Source organism: Polypterus senegalus, chromosome 3, assembly GCF_016835505.1.
Source record: "Polypterus senegalus isolate Bchr_013 chromosome 3, ASM1683550v1, whole genome shotgun sequence".
Taxonomy (NCBI): domain Eukaryota; kingdom Metazoa; phylum Chordata; class Cladistia; order Polypteriformes; family Polypteridae; genus Polypterus; species Polypterus senegalus.
Window position 1 is genome coordinate 222,188,434 of NC_053156.1, and position 12,821 is coordinate 222,201,254.

The 12,821-nt window shown below is 38.9% G+C and overlaps 1 protein-coding gene across 1 annotated transcript in view; it reads right to left on the reverse strand.

The window, feature by feature from the left end:
- The window catches only part of strip1 (striatin interacting protein 1), a 47,090-nt gene extending 36,394 nt beyond the window's left edge, over positions 1 to 10,696 (reverse strand). The window contains exon 1 of the mRNA XM_039748541.1: positions 10,551 to 10,696. Coding sequence (XP_039604475.1) covers positions 10,551 to 10,658 — 108 coding nt within the window. The 5' untranslated portion in view covers positions 10,659 to 10,696. The remainder of the gene's footprint in view (positions 1 to 10,550) is intronic.
- Positions 10,697 to 12,821: the final 2,125 nt, after the last annotated feature.

Sequence of the window (12,821 nt, forward strand, 5' to 3'; positions counted from 1 at the left end):
CAATTCCTGCTGCTGAAAAACATCCCCACAGCATGATGCTGCCACCACCATGCTTCACTGTAGGGATGGTATTGCCCTGGTGATGAGCGTTGCCTGGTTTCCTCCAAACGTGACGCCTGGCATTCACACCAAAGAGTTCAATCTTTGTCTCATCAGACCAGAGAATTTTGTTTCTCATGGTCTGAGAGTCCTTCAGGTGCCTTTTGGCAAACTCCAGGCAGGCTGCCATGTGCCTTTTACTAAGGAGTGGCTTCCGTCTGGCCACTCTACCATACAGGCCTGATTGGTGGATGGCTGCAGAGATGGTTGTCCTTCTGGAAGGTTCTCCTCTCTCCACAGAGGACCTCTGGAGCTCTGACAGAGTGACCATCAGGTTCTTGGTCACCTCCCTGACTAAGGCCCTTCTCCCCCGATCACTCAGTTTAGATGGCCGGCCAGCTCTAGGAAGAGTCCTGGTGGTTATGAACTTCTTACACTTATGGATAATGGAGGCCACTGTGCTCATTGGACCTTCAAAGCAGCAGAAATTTTTCTGTAACCTTCCCCAGATTTGTGCTTTGAGACAATCCTGCTTGGTTTGTGCTCTGACATGAACTGTCAACTGTGGGACCTTATATAGACGGGTGTGTGCCTTTCCAAATCATGTCCAATCAACTGAATTTACCAATTAAGCTGCAGAAACATCTCAATGATGATCAGGGGAAACAGGATGCACCTGAGCTCAATTTTGAGCTTCATGGCAAAGGCTGTGACTACTTATGTACATGTGCTTTCCCAATTTTTCTATTTGCAAAAATCTCAAGTGAACGTTTTTCACGTTGTCATTATGGGGTGTTGTGTGTAGAATTCTGAGGAAAAAAATTAATTTAATCCATTTTAGAATAAGGCTGTAACATAACAAAATGTGGAAAAAGTGATACGCTGTGAATACTTTCCGGTTGCACTTTATGCTGCCAATTATTCCAGCTGCACAAACATTTCCTATGATGCTTCAGCAACAAAACTTAGCAGACAGAAATATGTCTACAGTGTAGGCTCACTTTAGAGTTTTTGCAGATGACACCAGAAATGCTATTTGCAAACTCTGCTTTGTGAAAATTTCAAGAGGAGAGAATACTAGTAAAAACTACAACACCACAAATCTCTTTGCTCACCACAAGGCAAGGCATACTAAGGAACATGACGAGTTTCTGAAAAGCAGATCTGCTTCAGTCAAGAATGCTCCAAGTTTCAGCGCTGACCAAGGATCGCAGAATTTGATAGCTGCAGAAAATTCAATTGAGAGAGTGCAAAAGCTCAAGGTATTACTTGGTACGTAATGGAATTTATCACACTAGATGATCAGTTAAGGCAGATTTTTTGCTACTAAATTTTAAATAAAAGTTATTGGAAATGTGTAACTGAGAGTGATTATGTAATAAAATATATAACTATGAGACTGTATATTTTGTTTAAGCTAATGTTGTTACCTACACTGAATTAAACTGACTAACTAGTGACTTAAAATGAACAGAAGTTATAAAATTATACAACACTGAGACAAGAGTTGGTATCATTTGCGTATCAGAAAATCAATGCATTTTGACTTTTCATATTTTGCAAATGTTACTTATTACACTTTTACAAATGTGTTTATCCACTGTTGGCAGAACCACCAAGCAACTGGCATTGGTAGTGCACGGTCTCTGTTTTTTTTTTTTTTTTAAATAATTGGCTATCTGCATCGACAGAAAATTTCTTATAAGGGCATCCCTAGTACTCAGACAAGTATTTCCTTTTAGTGACTAAGGAGTTGGATTGGCTTCCAGTTTAGTTCCAAATTCAATTCAAAATTCTCCTACTAACTTTTAAGACTATCCAAAACCTTGCCCCTCCATATCTGTCTGACCTCCTCCATGTTGCCATTCCCTCCCGTACCCACGGATCCTCTTCCTCCATCCACTTGACTGTTCCCTTCGTCCGTCTTACCACCAGCTCTGGACCTCACTACCACCTAAGCTTAGACATACTGAACCATTTTCACTTTTCAAATCTAAACTTAAAACTCATTTGTTTAAGACTGCTTTTTCTCTTTGATTACAATTGCTCTGTCTGAGTTTAACTTCTGTATTTTACTTTTGCTTTATAATCTGTGTTTTGTCTATTGTTCGGTGTCCTTGAGTGTTTAGAAAGGCACCTACAAAAAAATAAAATGTATTATTATTATTAAAATACTAAAGCAGTTCTACCACTGGCTTCTTGTGTGAAAGTAAGCAAGTCACCAGAAATGTGAGCCAAGTGTAAGAAGGGATGCCCATGTTGAGCTGCAGTTTAGCACAAAACGTTTAGCTCATGAGCACAAAAGGCAACTGACTTACTGATGAGAGGTTTTAGGTCATTCAGAGCTGCACAGGCAACCAAATTTGTGTTTCAACCAATACCTGCTTTTAAATGGACTCCCGTCTCAATTCACACTGGTGCTATTTTGTTCTTATGAATTACTTATAATCGCTTATCTATATCTATTATTATATTACAGATTTATTGACTATATTTATGTATCTAGATTGAATAATAGGGCGGCGCAGTGGGTAGCGCTGCTGCCTTGCAGTTAGGAGACCCAGGTTCGCTTCATGGGCCCTCCCTGCATGGAGTTTGCATGTTCTCCCTTTGTCTGCGTGGGTTTCCTCCGCGTGCTCCAGTTTCCTCCCACAGTTCAAAGACATGCAGGTTAGGTGCATTGGTGGTCCCTTATTGTCTCTAGTGTGTGCTTGGTGTGTGGATGTGGGTGTGCCCTGCCCGGGGTTTCTTTTCTGCCTTGCACCCTGTGTTGGCTGGGATTGACTCCAGCAGACCCCCATGACCCTGTAGTTAGGATATAGCGGGTTGGATAATGGATGGATGGATGGATTGAATAACACCATACATTGCATCAATGTTCATATTGCTTACTACACGTCAATATTGCTGCTACTTCTTTGTCTTGTCTTTGCATAATGCCTCATCTTGTTTGTGTTTTAATTTTAATTCTACTTTTAATTCATTTTTAATTTTTTATTTGCACTTCATGTTGTTACACTGTGGACCCTGAGCTTCTCAATTTCATCTGTCTGTATACTTGTATATGGTTGAGATGACAATAAAGTTCGCTTTGACTTCAGTTTCTTTTGTTTGGTGCCTCCTGACTCACTGGTACAATAAAACCCCTAAATATGACATACCGTTTGATGCATCTTGATGACTAGCTATCCAAGAAGTTGAGATTTCATGGAGTTCCTCCCTATTTTTGGCAATCTAGGCATGAAAACCACTCATTTTTAGGTCCATATTCTGTACAGGAAATTACACCCTCAAGAAAAAAGAGTAAACAATGGAGGTCTACTGCAAAAATGATCACAAGGACTTGAAGGTGTGCATGACACATGAGCCGACTCCAGGGGTTCACCTCTTAATAGAACACAAGGGGTCAAAGTTAGATCGAAAACTTGGGGATCGGTAGTACAGGCATGTGGAGTGTCGTTTTGTTATTTTGAGGCTGCTAAAAATGAATATGATATTACTTTTGACATTTGATTCTTTACTGGCGATCCTAGCCCTCTCACAGCCACCCCCAGAAGGTAAAAAAAAAATGACAAATTTCAAACATAAGCATGTCTGGTATTGTTATAGACTATTTCAATGTCATTAATCATGAACATGACAGTATGTTGATTTTTGATGCTTCACTAGGAATCTAGTGCTCTATGTACCTCTATCAAAGAGTGAAAAACGACAATTTCTATTACAATCGCAAATTATCAGACTCTAAACATTTAAATTGAAGCACGCATCTTAATATTTCAAATATCTGATACAACTTTTCCTGTTTATTTAGCTTGAGGCGGTCTGTCCTGGGCGGCCCATTTTTGGGGGTGTCATTATTGGCCAAAAGGCTCAGTACAATTCGGGTGTAAGCAGCAAGGTTCAGAAAAATATCACTCATGAATGAAAAAAGTAAACTTCTCTGATTTTTATCCACAACTTCAAAAATCATGTTCAGACTGTCCTTCTGTGACGGCATCAGGCACAGCAGTTGAAATTTATGAGGCAATAACAAAAATAAACATTACACCAATAATAATTTCAAGGAAGATAAACAAGTAATTTACAATTTATAATTTCGTTTCGTTATCAATCCGAATGCGTTCTATCACTTGTGCACTGCACTGGTTCTGGTTTTTGCAGCGTAATTATATTTAATAATTAGAACACGACCTATTAGTGCATCTATACTATATTCGTGTCTTATAAATAATTGTATGTGAAAAATGATTGCCGTTTCTCTATATATGGATAAATCTATGCAAAATATATCTTAATTTTTCTCTATACGTCATTTTCATTTTCTATTTAAGTAGGTCAACATATTCAGATATTTTGGAGGGCGGCAAATTAAAGCACCGGCCCACCCTGAGCGGCACGAACTCAAGCTACGCCCTTTACCTCATGAAGTTAATCATTACACTTCTTATGAGCACCTCGAATTATGTAATGCTAATACTATTTCCGATTTTTTTTTTTTTTTGTTGTTGTATTTGTCAGTTCCTTACAGGTTTACATCCAGTTTTATATAAATTTAAAAAGTTTAAGTATACTGATCTTATGAAGATATGTCTTTCTTCTTTATTATGAAACTAGCACAACGAAAAGCCCGTTTAGTAAAACAGGATTAATGGTACCATGGTAAGTCCGCCTGTTTTGATTACGACCTGCATTTATGAACGTCTGGTCACTGGATGTGCCAAACCTTACATGTCACTTTCTTTGGGCTTCTTAGTGTCTTTCTTCGTCTGACATTCCTGCTTTGTTGCGGACGGCGTGACGCCCAGACGCACAAACGCATGCGACACAGTTCTTTACTATCTGACGTCGGTTACTTGACACTGTTCTACGACATTACTCTTCTTATTCTTGTGGATGCCGGACAACATTACGCTCGGCAAAGGCACGGACGTCAGACGTCTTATCACTTTATGTATTCAGAGATGTCTTGGTTACGCCTTTGCCTACTAATGATCACACAACTGGAAAGCGTCTAGCTGTTTGCAGGAACAATCTTTGTACTTATACAAATATATGTGCTTATAAACTTTCAGGATAACAACCAAAGCATACAAGTCTAAGTCTTTTACAACAAACAGCAGTAAAGCTGGATTAAGAAATACAAAAGTGAGCTTGTAATGGGAGAACAGGTTCAGCTGTTCTCCCAGCTCCTCTTTGAATATTAGTGGTAAAAGAAAACACCATTTAGAGCAGGGGTTCTCAAACAGGTCCTGGGGACCCCCTGTGGCTGCAGGTTTTTGTTCCAATCAGCTTCTGTTTTTAATTGGACTCCTGGGCTTATTAAGTGAACTGTTATTTCTCAGATTCCCTGAATTAGAAAACTAAGTTTGATTAAAATAAAAAAATATATATTAAAATGTACAAAGCAGTTATATGGGAAAAATCTTTAACAATATTTTCATCTTTCATTCTATTTTTCCAGGTATTCTAATTATTTAATTAATCCAATGTGGGTCTGACACTAAAGTACTTGCAGCCTTTCGTGATTCAGTGTTGTTTGGCTGGGTGTCTGCGCTGCTTGATTTTAATTGTCATTAATAAGATACAATGAAGGGGAAAACTACACAGAGAAAGGGCAAAATACAATGAAAAGAGAGTTAAGCATTTAAATCCATAGCAAAAACAGAAATATTTCTAAGTTTCTTATAAATGTAAAAATAATACTGCTGTACTTTTCTGAATGTAGAATAAGAGAATAGAAAAAATACCAGCTAATTAAATGAGATCAGTGTTGTTGTCACTGATTATGAATCTGGTTGGAACAAAAACCTGATGCCACAATGGGCCCCCAGGACCAACATTGAGAACCCCTGATTTAGAGCAGCTAAGACCCAGTATCCATTAAGACAGTGAAGCCCCCTCTACACCTGGCAGTGTGTATTTTCGATGATCCCCTTATGATCGGATACAACTAGAAAAACCAGGCGCATTTGTGATCAGAACACCGAGACCTCATTCAGAAGTGGTCTGAAATGGATAACAACCCCTTTTAACATGAGTGCAAACACAACTGTGTTTGATATTCGCATACAGCAGCCATGTAACGAGAAGATGATTATATTTTGTGTGCCAAAGGTGATATCAACTTCCTATTCAGCCAAACTGTAGAAACTACAAATGCATATTAATACCAGACATAATTTAGATAGGAATACTAACCAGACATAAAATGTAATGTAGAAGGGTCTTCAACAATTATAAGTGAGCCTGCCATTCATTAGAATAAAGGTGTTTAAAATCAGTAAGCAGAAAAAGAGATGTGCCAGAGTCATTCAAAAGTTTCATATTTTCACTTCACTTTATGAACTTCTTCAATGAGAAAATTAAAAATATAAGATCCCAGATCTCAGCATCACAGTACAAACCAAATACTAGCTTAGCAGACCCTGTCGCACATTGCATTCAGCACTTTAATAATTTTAATCCTTTAACTCACCAGGAAGTCTTAACTTTAATTACTAAAATGAAGCCCACTACTTGTTCCCTAGATCCAGTGCCAACAAAACTAGTAAAAGTGCAATGGATGTTCTTGCAGCGCCTATTTTAACCATTATCAATAGTTCATTACTGCATGGCACCATACCAGATGCACTAAAAGTGTCAGTCATTAAACCTTTACTTAAAAAGTCAGACCTAGACCCACACATACTAAATAACTATAGGCCTATTTCAAATTTACCATTTCTCTCTAAAATACTAGAGAAAGTAGTCGCCAGTCAGCTTCAGTCACATCTTACGCATTACAATTTATTTGAGAAATTCCAGTCTGGCTTTCGCACTGGTCATAGTACAGAAACGGCACTAACACGGGTTGTAAATGACATTCTGATATCCTCTGATGAAGGAAATTCCACTGTAATTATGTTATTGGACTTAAGTGCAGCATTTGACACCATTGACCATTCTATTTTACTGCACAGGCTAGAAAACGATGTTGGGCTTACAGACCCCGTGCTCGCTTGGTTTAGTTCTTATTTATCAAATCGATTCCAGTATGTACAGAAATGTGCTGACAGTACTCCATCATTATACACAGAAGTTCAATATGGTGTCCGCAGGGCTCAGTACTGGACCTTTACTGTTTTCACTTTACATGCTTCCACTGGGATCTCTCATTAGGAAACATAATGTTAATTATCACTCGTATGCAGATGACACCCAGTTATACCTTTCATTTAAATCAAATGAAGTTTCTCCGATGTTGTCTTTAATTAGTTGTGTTAGTGAATTAAAGGAATGGATGAATGAGAACTACTTGTCTTTAAATACAGATAAAACAGAGATGTTAATTGTTGGAGGGAATGGCGCTGATCACAGCAATATTTTGTGTCATTTAACTCAGTTGGAATCCCAATTAATTTTACTGAATCAGCCCGCAATCTAGGAGTTATCTTTGACTCTAGCATGTCATTTAAAGCATATTACAAAGTCGTCCAAAACATGTTTTTCCATCTTAAAAATATTAGGAAATTAAGGCTTTCTAAATAAACAGGATTGTGAGAAATTAATTCATGCATTTATCTCTAGTAGGATTGACTACTGCAATGCGGTGTTCACTGGCTGTTCAAACTGTTCTCTATACAGCCTCCAGGTAATCCAAAATGCGCTGCAAGAATTATTACAAGAACAAGAAAATATGAACACATAACCCCAGTTCTTAAATCTTTACACTGGCTCCCAGTTAAGTTCAGGGCAGATTTCAAAATCCTCCTTTTAACATATAAAGCATTAAATGGCCAAGGTCCGCTTACTTGTCTGAACTTATCATGACTTACAAACCTGAGCACATTAAGATCTCAAGATGCGGTCTGCTTAGGATTCCAAGGATTAATAAAATAACAGTGGGAGGTCGAGCTTTTAGTTACAGGGCCCCTAAACTGTGGAATGGTCTTCCTGCTTCCATAAGAGATGCCCCTTCAGTCTCAGCCTTTAAATCCCGGCTGAAGACTCACTACTTCAGTTTAGCATATCCTGACTAGAGCTGCTGATTAACTGTACATACTGCATCTCTGTTGTTAGTCATTAGCACTATAACATAAGTAACATGATAATTATATTTGAATACTAACCCTCACCTATTCTGTTTCTTTTCTCGGTACCCAAATGTGGCATTGGTGCCACGCCCACCTGCCAAGTTGTTTGCCTGCCTATGGTAAAGTCATCCCTGATGGAGGATCACAGGAATCATGGGAAAGAGGGTCCTTTCATGAGCAACGTTTCAGCCGTGGCATGGCCAAATGGGGAGGCAGCTAGATGGATGAGGTCTCCAGGACTCTAAAAATATCCAAACCTAATTATGTCATATCATCTACTGTTAAACCGTAATTCTAAAATTTTTATTATTATGCTGTCTTAAGGAATTGTTCTGTTCTGTGGTATTGTATTGACCCCCTACTTTTGACACCCACTGCACGCCCAACCTACCTGGAAAGGGGTCTCTCTTTGAACTGCCTTTCCGAGGTTTCTTCCATTTTCCTACAAGGTTTTATTGGGAGTTTTTTCTTGTCTTCTCAGAGAGTCAAGGCTGGGGGGCTGTCAAAAGGCAGGGCCTGTTAAAGCCCATTGCGGCACTTCCTGTGTGATTTTGGGCTATACAAAAATAAACTGTAAACTGTATATTTATTTTACAATGAACACTGCCTGCTAAGACTGGTAGCCTAGTTCTCGATTAAAGGTTTTCCCCCTTGTAGAAGACACTGTTGGAGATGATATAGAAGTAATTAAATGCTGGCAGTGCTTATACCATGGAAAACATGAACATATGGATTCAACTTATTTTCACAAGTTTTATTATGGCATTGTGCCTGCGGGACTTTATACTGTGTGTGTGTGCATTAGTCAACAAGAGCAAAGTCCCAGTACATGGATGGATGCTTTCAGTCAGTTTAATAGGAACCACACATTACAGATTTATAAATGATCGCCACTGTGTGTACCTATGCCACTGGACAGCTGGATATGACTTTCTACTGTTCATTTAAAAAGTGTGTTTTTACTTGGGGGACGGCTAATATATTTATCCAAATTTTTGTGACGCAACACCAATCTGAACTTGCACCCATTAGGCGGTTCAATAACAGTAATGTCACACAATTACTTTCTTCACCGTGGCCTCATAGTTTGAAACATTCTTGAAACAAGTACACCCCCACCAACCCCATCAATCAAGTAAAGTAATAGAATATCGATCAACTAAACTCAACTAAAAAAATAAGAGAATAAATACTGATCACTGAAAACCTGCAATAAGCCATAATGTACTGAAGTCTCCCACTCTATCACACTGCCCCACAGATCTATTCAGTTTCTACATCCATCACCGAACCATTCACCACTTTATTAAAAAAATAACAAACCATAATGCAATATTTTTCAAACCCAATTTAGGGTCACAAGGAATCGGAGTCTGTCTTGATAGCATAAGGAACCAGCCCAGCACACTGGACCCAGACGCACATACACCCACAGTGCAAAACGATGACTCGAAGGCTTATTCTGAGACACCATTTTCAGGAATTTTATTATCCCTGCTTGATAGATAGATAAATATGAAAGGCAACATATGATTGATAGATAGATAGATAGATAGATAGATAGATAGATAGATAGATAATACTTGATTAGTCCCCATTATACTCAGTTATCCTTAATCCATCTGAATTAATGGTTGCCTGTGAGATCAGTTTTGTTATTTCTGTCATGCATAACTACTGCCTCATTTTCAAAACTGCTCTTTACATATTAAAATAAAAATAAAGAATTGACTGCCAAGCTAAGCATTCGATAAGTTTACATGGACAGGGCAAAAAAGTGTGACTAGCATCGCTTGCAGAATTCATGCAGGTTTAACCTTGCAAACCAAAACTCCTCCCTACTATATAATACAACAATTTTACTGCAGAATGTACTGAAGAAATACTAATGAAATCTAACCTAGAATAAAATAACATTAAATTAATTCTTAGATCAGCTCTCTAACATTTCGAAATCACATCATATTTCAGACGAGGAATCTCAGATGCTGACCACGGGTTCATCTCTCTCTCTCTCTCCTGTTTCTTGAAGTAATATAATTTGCATGTTGACTGAAGGAATGCACCTCTGGAAAACTGTGTTAAGACAGGCATGAATGCCACTCTATGTGGCGCTACATGCCATTCCGCCCGAATACAAATAGGATGATTCCCACGAAAAGACAACTTATCACAAAAACCTAAAAAGATCCAGTTAGGTGCTTCCTCCGCGTGCTCTAACCCTTACACGGTTACAGATGTTCTTACTCTTCTCCACCACCCCCGACATTGTACCCGATGACAGGGTGTTATGGGCAGTCTTAACAATCTAACGTTCGGATCAATCAAGGTAACGCACAGCCCTGACAGGCTTCCTGGACAGGGTAAGGCGCTGTCCGAGGGCAGCATTCAGCAACAGGTAATCACGATCTTTCCAACCTGCAAGAAATCATTTACCTCTGAGTCCTTCCTCTGATTTCGAATGAATTCTCCTCTGCTTTTGTTGGGTAGCATGGATCTCTGTTTGTTGTTGACAATTAGTCCTACGCCTCCTCCAGCTTCCATCTTCCTTTTTTTTTCTTTTAATTCAACGCAAACCGTGACCCCTGCATCTCGCGAGACGAGAATACAATGACCGCGGAAGTGAAGGCGCCGGCGTTTCCGCATTAGACAAGAAGGACTTCGCTAGGGAGCGACAGTTGCATTAATCGGGTCGTTTTTGTTTACTGAAGTTTATTTATTTATATTTTAAACAACTTGTAATAAAAATCAATAATGTAAATTATAAATAAAACTTTATGGAGTGCTTTGCTGTTAACTTCACGATTGCATATGTCTCGTTTTAGAGCTGTGCGGTTGGTCTCTTTACAGATTTTTACATTTCTCCCGTTTACTTCAACGTAACCAAATAATTTGCACGTAGAATTAAAATGGGACTGACTTGATGGAGGTCGTTCTGCGTGTTCATTGATGTACTGGCGTCTCTTCCATGTGCTGGTATCCGCAAAATTGTAATGAAAAAGTAAGTCGGCACAATTCTTTTTAATTATAATTCAAGTTATGTGCGAATACATGATTAACTTAAATTTAATAAAATCTGCACATGTTTGTATAGCTATTTTATATATCGTAAACGAAACACATCATCACATAGTAATCATAAACTCACTATTGAGTCGGGTAGTTCAAGCGGAAACATCAGCAGCTTCGATTAAATTTTCGGGCCGTAACAGTAAAACAAGTCACCTGAAACAGACGCGTGCTTTGTATGGTGGCCTTTTGTCTGCACAAATGCAATCCGAGTTTTCGCTTTTAATTCTCTTTCTTAAAAACGAACAATTCGCTTCCATATTATTGCCGAATGCAGGTGAAGAATGGCCCAATGTGATTTGTCTTGATGTAAGCCTTTGCATTAACAAAAGGGTAAGTTTTAGACAGGGTAGATATTTATCCATTGCATAAAGTTTATAAACCTTAACCGTTGAGGTTTAATTGAGTATTTATTGTTCCCGTTGATGAAGTTCAGGATTGTAGGGACTCTTATTAGGGCAGGTACCAACCCTGGATACAGGGCTGCTGTTGTATCCAGTTCCGCCCCTCCTTGGCAAAACTGTCAATCAAACTGATGAGGGCTTCCATAGAAGTCAATCGTAGGCCACGCCCTGCCCTGCGGATAATTGCAAGGTCCAAATTCTGTTGGCTCTACCATTAAGTCAAGGTAGGTAGTTGCCTAGAGAATCAAAACTGTGGGGGTGGTGGCTTCATTATTTTAAACAATACAAACCGACTTATGAACAACTTGGGTTCAGTACAACTGGTAGATTCCCAATTACTTTATTATATTATTTTCATGTACTGCCAATGTTTGCTGTTAACATCTGATAACCTACCTGAATCATTTACAGGTGGTCTTCCAAATCTCACCTTGCTTGGCACTCACAGATACTTCCTTTACATGGAATATGTTTTAGTTTTGTTTTCATAGGGGTCAGCTTGGCATAAACATGTTGGAGGGCCATAGGCTACAACATAGATAATAATCCAACAGTAACAATACTACTACTAAAGTGCCATGACCTGGTGTTATATTTATAGTCTAAGGTGTACACAATTGAGAGGAAAGGAGACAGGACTGTTCCTTGTGGTCCTCCGTATCAAAAACACAGTCCTTGAGTCTCACAAACTTCGTTCTGTCTGACAGTCCATTATCAATGAAAATATAGAATCATCCACCTTCTTATCTCTGAGTTTACCTCTTAACAGGGATGGCTGGATAGTGTTGAAGATGCTTGAGAAACCAAAAAACATCCTCACAGTGCTGACAGCTTTGTCCAGGTGACCATAAGCTTTGTGGAGCAGGTAGATAATTGCATCCTCCACTCCACTCTTTGTCCAATAGGCAAACTACAGTGGGTTCAGGTGGTCTACCACAAAAGGTCTCGTGTTGTCCTGGATCAGCCTCTCAAAGGTCTTTATGATGTGAAGCTTTAAGTGGCATTTGTCTGTAGTTCTTAGGTGAAGAGGCACCCGCTTTCTTTGGAACAGGAACAATGCAGGATGTTTTCCACAGTAATGATAGTTCTTCGAGTGTGATGTTAGCACATACCAAAATCCAATTTAGTGTTCCTAATGAAACTAATGCATGTAAGATGAAAGGTGACCCAGAAAGATTCTTAAAATTGTTGTAGTAAGAATGCAGTCAAATAGGAGGTGAGCCACACTATATTT